This window comes from Triticum aestivum, chromosome 5B (assembly GCF_018294505.1).
Source record: "Triticum aestivum cultivar Chinese Spring chromosome 5B, IWGSC CS RefSeq v2.1, whole genome shotgun sequence".
In the NCBI taxonomy this organism is placed as follows: domain Eukaryota; kingdom Viridiplantae; phylum Streptophyta; class Magnoliopsida; order Poales; family Poaceae; genus Triticum; species Triticum aestivum.
This window is the reverse complement of record NC_057807.1, coordinates 535,732,863-535,751,434: the sequence shown is the minus strand read 5'-3', so window position 1 is coordinate 535,751,434 and position 18,572 is coordinate 535,732,863. Positions and strand designations below refer to the sequence as shown.

At 43.7% G+C, this 18,572-nt stretch overlaps 1 protein-coding gene across 1 annotated transcript; it reads left to right on the top strand.

Moving 5' to 3' along the window:
* The first annotated feature begins 2,917 nt into the window (after positions 1-2,917).
* Positions 2,918-8,196, top strand: LOC123113016 (bromodomain-containing protein 3). Its single transcript, XM_044534120.1, has 10 exons — positions 2,918-3,301; positions 3,903-3,939; positions 4,164-4,239; positions 4,330-4,375; positions 4,465-4,563; positions 6,210-6,278; positions 6,385-6,742; positions 6,867-7,021; positions 7,155-7,629; positions 7,731-8,196. Exons 1-10 carry the CDS (start codon positions 3,011-3,013, stop codon positions 7,796-7,798), a joined length of 1,674 nt encoding a protein of 557 aa, XP_044390055.1. The 5' UTR covers positions 2,918-3,010; the 3' UTR covers positions 7,799-8,196.
* The last annotated feature ends 10,376 nt before the right edge of the window (positions 8,197-18,572 follow it).

Sequence of the window (18,572 nt, the reverse complement as noted above, 5' to 3'; positions counted from 1 at the left end):
AAATGGAAGATATTTTTGAATTCACGAAGATCATTGTTTCTTCCCTTAATTACCTCATACCTTTGCCCAAGCCGTATCTTCCCTTGATACATGACCAGTGAACGAGTGAAGCTAGAAGACAATGACTAAGAATGACAAAATGAAGAAAAAAATATGATGAGCGTAGAACACAATACATCAAGCCTCCAAGTGGTGCATCGTGCGCCCTCTCATGGCTATGTCTGTACAACATTTGACAAACAAAAGAGGTAACCAGAATGCATGAAAGAACAGTTATATAAATAGACTCAAAAATAAGAAATATGAAAAGAGAGAATCATCTATGTCTCCATAGCGCACACAACATCATGTATAATGCATTCAGATGCATCCAAGAACAAACAACACAAAATCATTCTTAGTCATTGATTAATGTATACCTGAATATAACAATAGCCAATCATATCTCTACAATCATGTGTAAATAGCATTGTCAAATCAATGTATCGGTGCCACTACTTATATGCACTAACATTGTAAGGTTGTGTAGCAAAACACATAGAAAAAAGAACTGAAGAAAGAAGAGGCAGAGATGACTTTCGGCTACCTTCAATAGGAAAGGCATAATGTTGGCATTTATCATTATCATCTTCATCAGGATCAATGGCGTGGAACTCTCTGATTATCCTCAACTTTCTCTGGACCAACAAAACAATAAAGTAAATAAAAATATAGAATCAAACTCCATATTAATTTGCAGTATCTAAATCAGGCACACATAAGAAAGTTTAAGAAAAAACAAGGCAATGGGATTAACCAATGACATCCCCATTCAACATTCATTTATACTATTAGGAATGCCATAGATCACTTTTAGCAATATTAGCAATGCGAGAATAGAAAGACTGCACCAGAACAAATTCATAATCTAATTGTTGTTGAATGCATAGTTAGGTAAGAGTGAATAGATGGTTCTCATGGATGAGCCTGCGGCACACCATTTTCCTTTGCAAAAGAAATAAGCACTATTTTAGGCATTTGTTTTACCATGCAATTATATTTTAGTCCGATCTAGTCAGGTACGAAATCAAACTCAACTATTTTAGCCTAAAAAGGAAAATGGGTTATGAGAGGCTATTAATATCTACATCTCGTCTACCAAAACATACACATGAACACTATTAGCAAATTGGAGAGAGATAGAGAGAGGGAGAGAGAGGGGGAGAGAGACGGAGGGGGAGAGAGAGAGAGATCTTTTGAGAGGAAACATCATGTCAAGTTGGAGCTATCAGAATCAACATACATAGCTAGGTGTGGACGCCGGAGAAAGACTAACACCGTCTCATGCGATGGGCTGGCACCTAGTCGTGATCTTGCTCCTCACCAACATCTAATCGTGGTTGGTGTTAGGATTAAAAACCCTAGCGCAACAGGCACACCGAGCACGACGGATCAGGGCGCTTGGTTGTGGAAGAGCGGCCGACTCAGTGAAGGAGAAGCAGGAGGCACGAGATTTGGCAACCATAGTGGTTTGGGATGACGCATCGGCAGAGGCGTAACAGTGGGAACTTGGCTGCTCTTCTTCGCCTTAGTCCGCCGACAGAAGCGATGGGGGAAACATGAGCTCAAGGCAACAAATAGGAAGGAGATGGAGCGGTGGCGGCGCGACGGGAAGGAGGGAGTAGAGCAATGTCACAAAGAAAGGGGAGGAAGATAGTGCATTTGGGAAGGGAAGAGAGCGAGCAAGAGGTGACGCGTGGGTGGGGCAGCGACTAGGGTTTAGCACGGGGAGCTGCTGCCTTTTTTATATCTCAAAAAGGACAAAACTACCCCGGTGGGGGCATGGAATTTACGAAAGGGTGCAACTGAAATTTTATCACACGACTGAGAACGATCTGGTAAATATCCGACGGCTCACACGAGATCAGCCCGAGATGGGCCGGCCCACGTTGCGCTGCGATTTTGATCGAACGACCCAGAATCGATGGCGGCTAGGGTTTAGCACGGGGAGCTACTGCCTTTTTATGTCTCAAAATGACGGAACTGCCCCGGTGGGGGCATGGAATTTACGAAAGGGTGCAACTGAAATTTTATCGGACGATTGAGAACGATCTGGTAAATATCCGACAATTCACACGAGATCAACCCGAGATGGGTTGGCCCGCTCGCGCTGCGATTTCAATCGAACGACCCAGAATCAGTGGCGGCTAGGGTTTAGCAAGGGGAGCTGCTACCATTTTTATATCTCAAAAATGACGAAACTACCCCCGATGGGGGCATGGAATTTACGAAAGGGTGCAACTGAAATGTTATCGGACGATTGAGAACGATCTGGTAAGTATCCGACGACTCACACGAGATCAGCCCGAGATCTGGCCACTCGCGCTGCGATTTTGATCAAACGACCCAGAATTGATGGCGGCTAGGGTTTAGCACGGGGAGTTGCTGCCTTTTTGTGTCTTAAAAATGACGAAACTACCCAGTGGGGGCATGGAATTTTACGAAAGGTTGCAACTGAAAATTTATCAGACGATTGAGAACTATCTGGTAAATATCCGACGACTCACACGAGATCATCCCGAGATGGGCTGGCCCGCTCGCGCTGCGGCTTCGATCGAACGGCCCAAAACGGTGGCGGCTAGGGTTTAGCACGGGGAGCTGCCACCTTTTTCATTTCTCAAAAGACAAAACTACCCCGGTGAGGGCATGGAATTTACGAAAGGGTGCAACTGAAATTTTATCGGACGACTGGGAACGATTTGGTAAATATCCGATGGCTGACACGAGATCGGGCCGAGATGGGCCGGCCCGCATCCCTCTGCCATTTCGATCGAACGACCCCAACCCAACCCAAACCAAACCACCCAAAAAAGAAAAAGAAAAAGAAAAGGAGAAAGAGAGAAAAAATAGGGCGCAAAACCGCAGCGCACCAAAAAGTCTACCCACCCCGAGCACGCCCCCCGGCACACGCGATACCCACCCGCAACGCCCCTGCCGCGAACAGAGCGCAGACGCCCCGCCCCGCCGCGCAATGGGCAAGCAGCAGCCGCCGCCGCGGCCGGCGGCGATGTCGGCGCCTCCCCCGGCCCGGCGGAAGCGGAAGAAGAAGGGCCGGCCCTCCCTCCTCGACCTCCAGAAGCGCAGCCTCCGCCTGCAGAAGCTCCAGGAGGCGCCTCCGCCGCCGCCCCCGCCCCCGCCCCCGCAGCAGCGCCGCCCCTCCACGCGCCGCAACCCCGCCCCGGAGGACGACTCGGGCGACGACGACCCCCGCCGCGAGAAGAAGCTCCGCCTCGTCGTCGGCCTCCACGACGGATCGGCCAAGGTTTGCGCCCCGATCTGCGCCCTCCCCGCCCGAATCCGCACGGAATTCGCCCAATTCGCCACGGCCGGCGCGCGGATCTGCGCCGCCGCGCGCCGCCCGAGGCGCCCTGCCTGCTATCCCAGGCGCGGAAAGGGGCCTCCCTCCTCTGCCCGCGCCCCCCTATTTATTTTACTGCCCGCCCCACCCCTCCCTCTGCCGCCGCGACAGTGGTCAACGCCGCCCGCCTCAGCCCTCAGCCCTCGCTCCGCCAATCATTCGGCGGATAAACCAAAACCCTGGCTCCCTCACTCGCTCGCTCGCTCGCATCCCTGGGCAATAATTGGCGCCATTTCTTTTATGCATCGGAGCTTTTAAAGGCGTGCCTTTTTTTGGCCTGGTTTCCCCCTGCCTTTCGCGCCAAATATTTTCCCCGGCGAGCCACGGCAGGATATAAGTATAGGATCTCTCTCAGTGCATGCTCGGTAACCGCCACTTTTTCTGGCGCCTTTTTCCGCCCCGGGTCTCGCGATTTTCTCCCAAGGATTTCTGTGTGGATATTTTAAAATGTGTCTGTCTACTATCTTCTTTATTTATCTTTTGCTGCTGCTGCTGCTTGCTGCAGGGAGAAAAGAGGAGGACAGCGACGGATGGGCGTGAAGGTCGGTTCTCCCCCTGCCTGCTCTCCTCCGATGCATTTATTCTTCTTCAGGTTTCCGGAAGCAAAATAATACTACAGTAATACTGGACGACGAATGTGCACGAACAAAGATGCCATTTTTAATCCCTGTAGTACTGGTGGATGCATTCCAGTTTGTTTCCTGTTTAATTAATTAATGCTGATTGCTGCTCCTCTGCTCGTGGGTGGATTTGTTCATTTGCACAGAGCCGTCAGATTCCGGCCCCACGATGCCCCTGCCTGACAAAAAGTTATTGGTCTTCATCCTTGATAGGCTGCAGAAGTGAGTTGCTATTCCCTCTCTGCTTCTTCTTCTTCTTCCCCTCCAGTTTCAGTAGCATCTTATCTGATGTGTTTACCTGTTTTCGCGCAGGAAGGACACATACGGCGTTTTCTCGGAGCCGGTTGATGATGAAGAGGTTTGTGTTGCAGGACTGGATGTTTGTTTTCTTGGTTTTGTTTTCTCGCAGGCTGATTGATTTGCTTGTGATTGCCAATGTACTGTCAGCTGCCCGACTACAGAGATATTGTCAAGCACCCCATGGATTTTTCGACAGTTAGAAAGAAGCTTGATAAAGGGGCATATGCTAACCTGGAGCAATTTGAGGTCAGCGTGGAATCTTTTTTATTTTTGGGGTCATGCTGTTTGACCTTTTCTGGTTTAATCAGCTGTTACCGCAATTTGGTTGACTTAGTTGCTAGGTCAGCTAGATTAGTCATCAACTCTGTGAGGCTAATGTCCTTTTCCATGCTGATTTTCTTCTTTCTACACAAGGCCTCACATTTATGTTCGATATTCTTAAAGATCAGTAGTCATTTACTAAAACTGTGGCATCTTCTTGTTTGCTTGAAAATATATTTTGTACTGTTGCCTTTGGAGTCTTGTATCATGTTTTGCTGCGCCTTTTTAGGAACAGATATTCATTCTCTTGGATCCTCTTCAAAGGACTCGAAACTAGTGCAAATGCATAAATGGAAACCTGAGAGTTTTGCTTCTAAATAATGTTTCTGACAATGTTCCATGTGATCAATATCTTCTGAACTCAAGCACTCTCAAGGGAAGATATAGAACTATATAAAGCACAACACTTTTCAAGACCAGTACAGTAAATACAGTTTAATTTGTAAATACAGTTAACAAGTTTCTTTCAATGGAAAACTGAAATCTATATGAAGGTATCTGTTATAGTAAGTGAAGGGAAGCACTTATGCTCGTAGGTGTTACTGTTATTGATTCCATTACTGGATCATGAATAGGGCTGTGGAAGTGTTTATATTCAATGAATATCTGCTGCCGTTGTCTTTCTGCATCTGCATATCCACTTATGTCAAAGGTTGTTTAAGTAATTTGGGTGCTAAGAAGTCATGTAAGGTATGTAATATTGTATATACTTCCATAAGGATAAGTAGCAACACAGGTAGAAAGAGAAGTGCATTTAAATAAACTATGAACTATTCTCAGAAAGTGGTTGTTAGACAGGCAAACCTGTAAATATGTAATTTTTCTAATGGAAAGAATGCTCTCATAATCGTCTATGAAATAAAAGTGATTTCATACATTTGAATCAAGATGAAATGACGCTCTGTTTAGAAAAAAACACCAGTGCATGGATGCTTGAGCAATATTCACTACGAAGTTCCATTTTCTACTGCATATATAAAAATCTTGTACAGGCACTGCTTATGTTACTTACGGTCAAAGATGTAGAATAAGATAAATCACAAGTATTTAAAAAATGAAATGCTTGTACCTGTGACCTGTTATGAAGTTTGTTGTAGCAGTACTGAGCAACAAGGTGTATTGAACTTTAGATTGAAGTTATCAGTTGTTTGTTATGTATGAGAATGATCATTTTTACTTCTAGAGCTGGTATGTTAAGCTCTCTGTGCCACCATTTCTACTTGATGTAATTACTTGTCTGCTGCCACCTCTCTAATCACTTGAAAAATATTTGATCTATGTATACTATAAGCCTGTAACCAGCATCACATATCTGCATTTTCTCTGAACATTCGATTTAGTCTTACCTCAGATCACTAACATCATTTCCTGTACCTTGTTTTATGACTTACTTTCTTTTAAACCATGGCCTTGGTCATGCAAGTCACACCCCAAGAACAAGTAGCACTTTGACCCGCTGTTGAATCCTGGGTGTGCTAATACTTAATTTATAATCAATGGTTAACTAAGCTCATAATATTATTTGTATTCTACTAAGTTCATTCAAAATGACATAGATTTCCTATTTACAGGACGATGTGTTTTTGATAACCTCGAATGCCATGTCCTACAATTCACCAGACACAGTATACTATCGACAGGTCAAATCTTGAACCTACTTGTTTGATGATTAATTTTATGATGTATTTTTTCTGTAAACCCATGGGATGCAGTGCATATGTAACATTCACATGTGATGCATTATAGGCACGATCTATTCAAGAGGTTGCTAAGAAGGACTTTGAGAATCTTAGGCAAGATAGTGATGCCAGTGAACCAGAACCAGAACCATTACCAGAACCGGAACCAAAACCACAGCGTCGAAGGGGCAGGCCTCCAAAGAACGCTGTCAAGCAGCAAGTTGAGCAGCCACCAGCAGAACGTGCTACCGCAAACTTTTCTGCGGCAGCACTTGCTATGGCTGGAAATAGTGGACTTTATGCGCACTCAGGGTTTGATATACAGCGGAGAATTGCAGATGTACTGAAAGCTTCTTTTGCCAATAGAAGCAATGAACACAATTGGTCCAGTGAGCGCAAATTGGAAAGCATTGAAGATTATTCAGGTTTCTTTTATCATTTTGAGAACTCGGTTTCCTTAGAGGGATATTGCCCAAGAATGTCTTCCATCCAGATTTGGCTAATCTGTTAACCCCTTTAACATCATTTGGTACCTTCCCTTTGTCCCAGGGTCTGGGAGTAAATGGTCAGGAAAAATGGGGAAGAAGCCACTTCCGGTAGAAGAGAGTCGCCGAACTACATATTATCAGAATCAACCATCCAGTTCAATGTATGAGCTGCCAGTGGCAACCTCATACAACGGGACAAGGAAGGTTCTTGTACCAGTTGAGTGTCCAATACAAGTCACTTCCCCTAATGATTTATGATATGCCAATGTAGTTTTAGGTTTCTGTTGACTTTGCTGAACAGCAAGATGATATCACTCTCAGTTTAACACAATGATTGTTTTTTTATCAGATTGGTGCTCAGTTGCCACAGGCCTATTCCCGCAGTCTTGCACGTTTTGCTGCACAGCTTGGTCCTGTTGGTTGGGAAGTTGCATCGAAGCGAATTGAACAGGTCATTCCCCCTGGAGCAACATTTGGTCGTGGGTGGGTAGGAGATGGCGAATCACCAGACTCATTTCAGCCACCTGTACCGACTTCATCTCCGATACCAACACCACCACCAAGCAGCATAGCAGCATCGAGTGAGCAGAAAACTGTAGATGATCCTGCAAGCGCAGGCCATTCAACAGGGCCTCATGCAGATGCTGTGTCACATGCTTCTGCCAATAACGCTAAGAGGATCGATTCTCAGGCAGTACCAAGCCCGCAATGCGGATCATTGCCGCAGGTTCCAGTTGAACATTCCGTTGAGCTGAAGAGCAGCCATAATGTTGAGGAACGGCCCACCATGCACCAAACTGTGAATGGTTTTAATGCTGTGCCAGGTGCTAACCTTGACTATTGGTTTGCCTCATTTTCTACATCCCCTGTTCCTTGCACTTCAAAAGATTAGTAACTCACTCTTATCATTGATTGGTCTTTGCAGGGTCAATCATGTTTGCACCTACCGCCCAGCTGGTCGCGAACCGGATGCAGACGCATATGGCCGATTGATAGAGACCCAAGCTCGACATGGATAATTTGACATTTGGACGCATGATTCCGGCCACGGTTTCGCAGGCACCAAGCAAGGACTTTGCTGAATCATATTGTGCTCATTTGATTTTTTTTTCGAGTCGCTGTTGCTGTGCCGCACCGTGGCCTTGTCTCTCCATTGTTTTTCTTCTTCTTTTTTTTCCGAGAATGGGATCTCCATTGTTCGTTATCTGTGGTGTAATTGCTTAGATACCTAGGACTTAGGATAGAATGCAGATTGCAGAGATATGTGTGTAGAGGGTATTAACAGCGTACTTAAGTCGGGTTCAGAGATTTGAAAAAGTTCTGATGTTGTAGAAACCACAGGGGAACCAATCTGTATATGTTATATTGAATGTTGTGGTATTGTTACCACAGTTGGTCATGGTGTGTCTAAAGAAACGAAAAACTTAATTTGCTAACAAACTTTCAGGTTGGTGATATGATACACTTTCAGGCTGAAATCGGTCACACATGCAAAGATTGATATGATACGCTTTCAGCCTGAAATTGGTCACATATGGAGAGTCATGGCTTGTTTGGTTCATAGACAGACTTTTAGAATGTTCTAGCGGCATGTTCAGCCTGTCATGCACATACTTTCTTTTTTTTTCATGGTAATATGTGTCTTATTCATTTGACACCGACAAAATTAAAAAGACATCAGAACTCTAACCTTTGCATAGAGGACCACCAGTTGTCACACTTGTAGCTTTCAATTGGTTCACCGTACATTTAGCAAAAATGCTAAACTTATGGAAGGTAACCTATAGGCGAAGATGTCACATTACAGCATTTTTTTTATAGAATAGGCACCCAAAGAGCATCTCAAAATTAGTTTTTTTTTCAACATAGTACATTCAAAGTCGCTCACATACATGAGCATACACGCACCCCTATGAACGCACGAACGCACATCCTACCCATATGAGCACTTTCGAGAGATTGAGCCGGCATAGCATCTTGAGATTTTATGAAAAGTCACCATAGACGTCTCGCAGTCGACAGGAACGTCTCCTACTACTAAACAAACATCGCCAGAAGCCTAAAATAAATCCAGGAATAATGCAACAACCAATGTAAGTAGTCTAAGACGTGAACCCTGATGGGCTGGGGATACCACTGTCCTTCTAAGCATCCAACTACAAGTTGGCTCACAAAGAGCATCTCAAATCTGATAAGTAAAAAAGCCAGTGCAATCCACAGCTAGACGCAGAACAACCAATATAAAAACTAAAATTACATTGAGAATCATAATAGCCTTCTTCGTCCTCCAGTACATCGTCCACGGTTGTTAAAAGAATATACTGTACCAACAATAAAGAAAAGGGACACCTGCAAACACCCTAACCATACTAGGTTGGAGCATAATCCCACACAATACAGGCTTGCCATCGATCACCATTGGTCCAGAGAGTTGGAGAAACCAAACGATGCCAGATAATAACAAGGAAAGAAGATGTCGAAGTCGTTGCACCAATAGTCAGCGAGCCAACAGATCCACGATAAGAACTTTGTGTTGGATATATTACAATTTTCTAATTAATTTTATGCATAAATAAATTATGACCATAGCAAAGGCAATGTTAATATCATATTGATATTTGCACATCTGAGCACATACGAAGTACTACCGCCGTTCCAGAATATAAAGTGTAATTGTACAAGTAAACATCTGTATGTTTATCGAATGAAATATCAACATCTGCGATACCTAATAGACAAAATATGAAAATACTTTTCATGATTGATCAAATGATATAAATTTGATATTGTAGATATTGATATTTTTAGAAACTTGGTGAAACTTGCATATGTTTGACTTTTGAAAAAATAATACACCTCATATTTTAGAACGGGGGAGTATAGAGCATGAACAAAAGAAAAAGTATGCCTAACACATGAACCAATACATAAAATATGAACATATCATACCCTCTAGTTGGCCAGGACAAATCCGCGGCGGCGATCGCAAACATATCATACCCTCCAGTTGGCCAGGATAAGTTTATGTAATAAGATTTTACAAAATACCCCATATAGAGAAGGCAATAATTAAGGTTGCACCATAAACTTAATTATAGAAATGATTAACATGCAAGATAATCGCATATTTGAAATCTACACATTTTTCGGAGGGATTTTCATATATAACATGTTAGATTTGAAGTCGGGATTTGAAAGATATGAATATTTTAAAAGGCATTCGAATTTGCACCAAAAAGAGAAGTGAAAAAAAGGGGCGTGGCCGAGGTTGAAGGTAGTGAGTGAGGCGTTAGCCACTGGGCTAGCTGCATGGATGTGAAAAATTAGGGATTGCACTGTATATAACCCCAAAAAACGGTCTATCTAGTGTAACGAATATTTTTTTTTTACTTACGGGTGGCATAGTGGGTACTTATTGGCAACTTTAGGGGGGAACTTCCATGACATACCACCAGAAATCATAGCCCTTTTATTATTAGGTATAGATAGCAAAACGGCCCGTCGTTGCAACGGGAGAAAAAAAAACTCATAATCTCCTATGGCCATGGCCACATTTTGCAGCATCACTGATATGCAATATCAGTCTCATTTTCGTGAAATCGTAAACAATTTTTGAAAATAATGTATTTTAAAAAAAATCGTGAGCATATATGAAGTCGTGAATATTTTTCAAATTCGTGAACATTTTTACAGATTTTTGAACATTTCCTAAAATCGTGAACATCTATTGAATTCATGAAATTTTATACTATTTGCAAACATTTTTCTAAAAATGTGAACTTTTCTTTAAAACATTTTTCTTGAATAGGCGAACATTTCTAGAATCGAAAAAGTTTTTTGGAATTTTTTTGGTGTTTTCCTAAAATTAATGAACATTTTGTGAAATGCACATAATTTTTTGAATCAGCGAACATTTTATAAATCAATTAAATTCAAGTCATGAACAGTTTTTAAATTTTTAGGATATTTTCAGTTCATGAACATTTTTTGAATTGGTGAAATTTTGTTCAATTCAATAAAATATTTTTAATACACGAACTTTAGAAAAACCATGAACATTTTATGATTTTCTGTATATTTCTTTTCAAATTGCAAACATTTTTTGAATATGCGAACATTTTTAAAAAATTACTAACATTTTTTGAATCCACGAACATTTATGAATATGAAGCATTTATTTCAAAATTCTCATTTTCTAAATTTGGATCTTTTCTGAAGTCCAAAATTATTTAAAGTAGAAAAATAGAAGGTGGGAAAGTAAAAAGAAAAATAAAAAAAGAAATTTTAGAAACAGGCCGCCCGATCATGGGCCGGCCGAAATAGGCGCGTTGTGTCTTCTCCTAGTGCAGAACGCTGTATAGAAGGTTCCTACTAAATGGGCTGGCCCAGGCGGGGACTCCCCTGTGTGGAACATTTCTTATCACTTGTAGGTGGCATCGGTGGGTAATATTTTACGACTTTGGGGGCAATTTCGGTGACGTACTGCCAGAAGCAATAACTTCTTTATTATTACTAGCAAAAGAGCTCGTGCGTAGCAACGGAAGAAAAAAAATACCACATGCCCGTAACCCAAATAATCATGAGTCAAGAAACCAATAGGTCCATGTTCTTAATTTCACCATGATAACCCATCTTGTTGCCATTTGTCCGTTGTCACACTCTCGCATACGATGATCATATTGCTTACAGAACCAGAACGTGCTTGAATGTGGTCAACCGTAAGCCGTCTCTCTTGTGGCATAAGATGAGGTTTTTCTCTTGCTACATTTACTCCATCTCCAATTTGTTTGTGTGATATTGATTAAGGTTGCACTCAAAATAGCATTTTAGAAATGGTTAAGAGGTAAAAATAACATCATATTCGGATTCTACACATTTCTCTAATCAAATTTCATATATAACATGTTAAAGTTCGAGTTATGGTTTAAAAGATATGCATGTTGGAGAAAAAACATTTGTTCTATGTAGACTACATGTTAATTCGCATAAAAGACATGGTGTGCGATGTAAAAACACAGAAAGCGATTCAATTTGTCACTTAAAGGTGAACTGCGGGTTGATTATCTGAAAGTGTAGGGGGTTTTGTGTAAAATCTTAAAAATGTTTTGTTTTGCCACTTAAAATAGGATTGCAGATTGAATATTAGAAAACACAGGGACTTTTTTGCAAAAATACCGACGAGGTACGACCAGGAGCAGTAGACACTTTCTTATTAGGTAGAGATAGGTATAGATAGATATGCGAGTTGAAATCATTAAGCCACCTCAGGAATCAATAAGATACGTCTGCGAGAATGAACAGACTGCTAAAAAAAGAAGGATTAATGGAGAGAAGGGACCCATGACTCGTGATTCATGTGCATGACGGAATGAGACTGCTTGGCGTCCGACGCTATGCCGAGGTGGAGCGTGCCACCGCCGCGTTCAAGTAGCGGCTGGTGGTTATCAGTGGCTGCAGTCCTGGCTATGCTGGTCTGGCAGTTGCTTGCGAGGAGTGCGTTGTCGGCGACTCCACGAATAAGCTCATTTGGTCCGCTGATCTGGAGGAGGTCCTTATTTTCCTCTGCTTCCAAGGTTGGCATGGTGGTGAAGGAGGAAGAGGGGGAGAATGAGATCCAGTTCGGGTTCGTTTTCATCACCGACGAAGACCATGGATGGCCTATGGCTCCCGTTGTTGCAATCGCCGGCCGTCGCCGTCGAATCCTCTGACCGAATGGCGGTCTTTCTTCTTCCGCCCGGCCAAGAGCCAGACGCGAGGAACTGCAGCTTCATCCTGGAGTTCATGGTGTGGTGCCATGGAGGGCTCGCTGCACCAAGTGGTGCTGTCCCCGGTGAAGACGAGTCAAGCTTCAGGCTGGAGATGCCAGGGACCTGATTCTTATTTTCATCAATTTTTTGGAGTCCTCTTTGTAATAGTTGGGGACCAGTTAGTGTTTTTGTTGTTCGTTCAAGGTCGTGTTGTAAAAGCGTTGTGCACTACTACTTTCTAGTCAATGCAGCTTCGGAGTCCTTCTGGGCCCTAGTTTGTTAAAAGAAACAGACTCATCAAAAAGAAGGAAGGAATTAATGGATTCGTGAAACATCTTATGCAAATCTTTTATATCTAAATAGCTTGCCTCACTAACTATTTCTCGCAACATGCAAGCATGCCACATTATCACGCAATATGGATGAGAAAAGACACACCCCCACTATCATATGTCTCTCAACATGCAAGCATGCAACTTCATGAAACATGCATGAACAAATTCCCGTCTCAAAATGCAAACATACATGAGAATTTCATTCTATTTATACTATCAATTAACATTTTACAACAATACATTGATTAAAAATTATAAAATATTTTCAGTTTTAGCCGCTTATATTATTACTTAAATAGTCATGTTTCATACAATGAATCACATTGAAATATGTTGCAAGATATTTCGGCAACAACATGCGGGGTATCATCTACTCCCTCCGTTCCTAAATGTAAGTCTTTGTAGAGATTCCACTATGAACCACATACAGATGTATATAGATGCATTTTAAGTTTAGATTCATTCATTTTGCTCCATATGTAGTCCATCTAATGTATTATTAGTTTCACTTGAAGGACCGCTACATAGCACAATGAACTGTACATGCTTTATTGTGGAACTTTTGCATCTCTTTTCATTTTTTGTTGTAATTCTTAAGTAGTACTCCCTCCGTTCCAAATTACTCGTCGTGGTTTTAGTTCAAATTTGAACTAAAACCACGGCGAGTAATTTGAAACAGAGGGAGTAGAATCATCAGACGATTTATGGATATAGCCATGTTGAAATGAGATGTGCTTAAATTAAGGTCAAGTTGTTATGCAAAATAAAATAGAAACACTCAAGATTGCAGAAAATAATTAAATGAAGAAATTCTTGGTTAACCCCTGGTTGTGGGAGACAATGGCATCGACTGGAACTGATAGTAAGCTAAAACAGTTTAGAGGTGGAGACGCTGAAATAAGCCTCTGCGATTATGTTGGAAAATTGATTGCGTACATCCGTGCTGGTGTCCGATGTTAGAAGGAGGAGGATGCATGGGTTAGGGGAAGTAAGTCTTGAGCCATTTTTATTGGACTAGAGGTTTGATTTTTTTTCCTCATGTTGCCAACGCACGGGCATATTTGTTAGTTTCATATATGGTCTAAGGCGCGTCTATAATTTAACAGTCACATCCCCTTCACCAGATCGGATCCGACGTCGTCGGGGTAGAAAGATGTTGACGAGACCTTATTTCAATACACCACCATCAACATCTCGTCGATGCTGTCAGTCGATGCTGTCAGGCAAACAAAACATAAGAAAAAGAAAACGGAGTGCCGCCAATGAGCCCTATTTGTGTGGTGCCACAACCTATAATAAGAAAAAGTGTGGTAAAAATCTGACTATGAATATGCAAACTGCGCATAGCTCAAATTGTTAGGTTTCTTTTAGTGAAACCATTTTTTAGATTTATTTCAGCCATTTCAGCGATGCTCTTTTAGTGAGAGAGGACGTTCACATGACTATGAAGCCACATGTGGTGCTCATAACTGGAGGGTGTGCGTACGATACGTTCATAGGATTGAGTTTATGTTGCGTGTATATGGTCATCTGTGTTGTATGATGTTAAAAAAAAAATCTGAGCAAGCATACCTACAAATCGAAAGTAACAAGTTTAATCACAAATTACAGCATTTTACTTAGGTGCACCCGGCAAAAACATCACCGTGTACATTCATTTACCGGGAGACAGGAACAGTGGAGATCGTGATATCGACAAAGTCGTAACATATATTCCTTTTTTCTAAAAGAAAATATATTAATATCAAGGAGATACTAATTACACCTAACCTTTACACCAACAAAATGTGTAAAAACATCTAGGATGCACACAGCTAAAAAGAAAAAAAAAGACCCTACCACGATGATCAATCACCTGCAATAGTCGTCACATATATAGATGGCCTAAGACAAAATACACTGATACGAGCCCGTGGAGCTCATACGATGGACAAACTCACTAGACCAACGTGAAAAGACGCTGCATCTACCAATTCTGGAGTGGAGGCAGATCGGCTTTGCCCGTGCGCTCCAGGACGGCGCGCACGCGGGCCTGCGTCTCCTCCGCGTCCGCCCGCTTCTCCTCCGCTCCCCGGTGCTCGCCGTCTTCGTGACAGATTAGTCCGGCTTCGAGCATCAGGATGACACAGCCGGCGATCAACACGGCCCAGCCGACCCAGCCGGCGACGAAGGCGCCGGACATGACGCCGAGGATGCCCACGCAGCTGAACACCAGGTCGCCCATGGCGAAGGTTTGTGGCCGCGGCGGGCGCCGTCGCAGGACCCTCTCCGCCCCACGTACGTCCTCCTCCAGCTCCCGCACCTGCCACGGCTCCAGCCCCGACGCCAGCAGCCGCCGCGCACGACGCTCCCGCTGCCTGCGCCGCCGTCGCCGCCGCCGACGCCGCAGCAGGCGCTGCTCCTCCGGGCCCAGGTCGTCCTGGTAGTTGTGGACATCTCCGTCGCCGTCGTTGCGGTAGACGGGTCCCTCTGCCACCGCGGCGCTCAACGTTGTGAATATCAACCGATCCATCTCCCCGGATTCGCTCGCGACGAGCCGGCGTTCCTCTCTGCTTTGGGCGAGATTACAAAGTCGTTGGCTGCGTGCTCGTCCCTCCTGTATATTTGTACAGTAGCCAGCGGCGAAATACAATCCGATTCGGACCCGAGGTTCCCTGGAATTCTTTCTTGGACGGACCTGAGTTTACAGTCCGAGTCTCCGAGAGCGTGCCCGATTCGAAGTACATAACCATTTATCGTCATTTTGCCCTGGCTCTGCTTTGCTCGCCCTGGGGAGTCATGACCATGTTGGCTTATCTGAGTTGATGTTCCATTCTCTGCTTTTCGAATTGAAATTTTGTATTCCATTTAAGAAAAAATGGGTAGCTGATGTGTCGAGTACATCTGGTGTTGTCTCGTCGTTTTCACTTTCAGTGAGACACCGATGAAATGTACTCCCTCTATTTTCATATACAAGCCCACAAACTCAAATTACAGGTACTAAGGTAAAATTTAATACATATTTTGTATTCTAACTTTTCTTTTTTGTTTCATACATACAAGAAAACTTAGTGGAGGAAGCAACTAAATGTCATTATGACTACATGCATGCAAGTATTAAATATGTTGCTAGTACGAGAAAACATCACTAATTTTGCCTCGATTACTGTTGGTGGCATTATATAGATGCAAAATGTATATTCTATAGTGTCCTTGTATAAGTAAATAGAGGAAGTACTTAATAACAACAATTTCAGTAGGGCAAAGAAATATTTGCCTTTTAATCAAAATATTCAGGTAATTTTATTAGTACACACAAAAGAAATAAACAAAAATCAAAACATGATTTTGGTTGTGACTGAATTTTTTCTAAAACTGAAAGTGAAAACCATGCCTTGTCTACCGCTACAGTAAGCAAAAGAAGGGCCCCCCTCTCTCATTTCTGTTAGAGAAAACAAGGGTTACGGCTATAGACTCCAACTTACATAGAGCAGGATTTAAAAAAGCAGTTACCAGCCACTCACAGAAGAAGCCGCCTATAAGGAGATAAGACAAAAGGATCCACAGCTCAGTGGCAGAATATCTCAGGTCTTGTTTGGGGGAAATGGCAGAAATAATGCACACTCTCTCTGCCTTTTTTTAGGGAACTCTCTCTGCCTTTCAGTTACAAGGCCAGCACATGGGCAGAATACATAGAGCTGCTTAAAAAGAACAGAAACACTAACGCTCGTACGTGTGGGAATTCTTCAACTTGCCCACACGTTTGGATGGTCGTTGATTGTCTTTTGCACGAATCTTGACACGAAAAAAAGAATTTGGTGTGCCACGTACGACGGGACTGGTGTGTGGGCGTTGGAGAGTTTACCCACACGCCCCGCATCACGCTGTTGCCAGCTGCGCCGTGTAGGCGAACTAGTTTCTGCCCACACAGCCACCATGTAGTCCATGCGTGTGTGGGCGAACTGATTTTTGCCCACACGACGCTCCTCCGTTGTGGATGTCAACTGCAGTTACGCGAACATGCAACTAGGTAAACAAACATGGCAACTGTGATTCTTTTGCTAGATGGCAACTGCAGTTGCGCGCACGTGGCAACCAGATAAACACACATGGCAACTACGATTAACTATACATGGCAACTATGGTTGGACCACACGTTGCAACTAGGTAAACACACATGGCAACTACTGTTTGACCATGTGTGGCAAGTAGTTAATCACACGGCAACTACGGTTTGATTACACGCGGCAACTACCATAAATTAGACATGGCAACTATAGTTAATCAAAACAGATAGAGTTGTCATGCTTTTACAACTACACTTGCCATCCCGGATAATTACATCTGCCAACCAGGATGGCAACTAAACCGCCATCCCGCGGGTACCTAACGTAGCTGCGCTAGGACGTGTGGGCATTTTTGCTTCATGCCACACGCGCGAGGTGAAGATGAGTAATACATGTTGGGCGTGTGGCACGAAGTAGCCACGCCCACACGTGTGGGCAATTCTAATGTCTGCCCACACATACTCCATGTTGGCTGTCTGCTGCTCACACCACACACGGTGTGCGGCTAGACCCTTTAACGCCCACATGTGTGGGTGTTATCGGCGTCCAAAAAGAATACATGAGCTATATCTAGGAAAATATTTGAACAATGATTCTGTCTTACATTTATTCAATTAGTCTTACAGAAAGAAAACTTATAAACCAAGAGAATACATACCAAATACGTCGATAATACCAGTTCTGGACAAGCACATGCTTATGATTTAGCGGTGGCAATGGATCCTTGCTATACCTGGCCAAACCTCGGGCCGGGCCGGGCTCCGGGCTTCTGGCCTGGCCAAGCCCGACACAAAAAATCTAGGCCCAGGCCTGGCCCGGCCCGGCCATCAGGCCTGTGTTTCTGGGCCCGAGCCCGGCCCGAGCACATAAAAGCCCGTCGGGCTCCGGGCCGGCCCGACCCGACCTTCAGAAAAATGCAAAAACGATGGGTCTGGGCCCGGCCCGGCCCGGCCTTCGGGCTCAAAAACTAGGCCCAAGCCCGGCCCGGGGGTAGCGTTGGGCCAGGCCGGGTCGGGCTTTTTCGGGCCGGTCGGGCCGGGCCGGGCTTCCCATGGCCAGGACTAATCCTTGCCAACGCAGCCCACGTAACTACGAAGGGCCAAAGTGCACTGACCATTATAAACATGTGCATTTGTAGTAACCGGACCATTCCTTTGTATAGCCCTATCCTAATACATAACGACCGTGCAAGAACAATCGATTTTGAGATAGCCTCCAAATTTGCACCTAGCATTATGGCAGGAGTAATAACAAAAGCCGCGACAGCAGTGCTACGAGCAACCGGAGCCAGCGCCATGTACACACCTAGTGCAAAAGCAATTGACATGCATGTTGTCAAACACATAATTGTGTCACGTCCAGGACTACATGTCGTGAGGAGTTAGGAGAGATAGGCTAGGTAGTTAGATGCAATCTTTATCTCCTGTAACCATTCTTATCTCTTCTTCTTCAAGTTGTAGCCCTCCTGGAAAATCTCCAACGATATGTATGCGCTGTATTCAGGGAGGTGCGCCCCTGCCTATAACATGAAAGGCGTCGCCTCATGTCGATGTAAGATCCTTTCCACCTAGTTGCACATGGTAATCGGAGCATCATGTTCCGTATCATCTAGCACCCCACAAAAACCCTAGCCATGCAT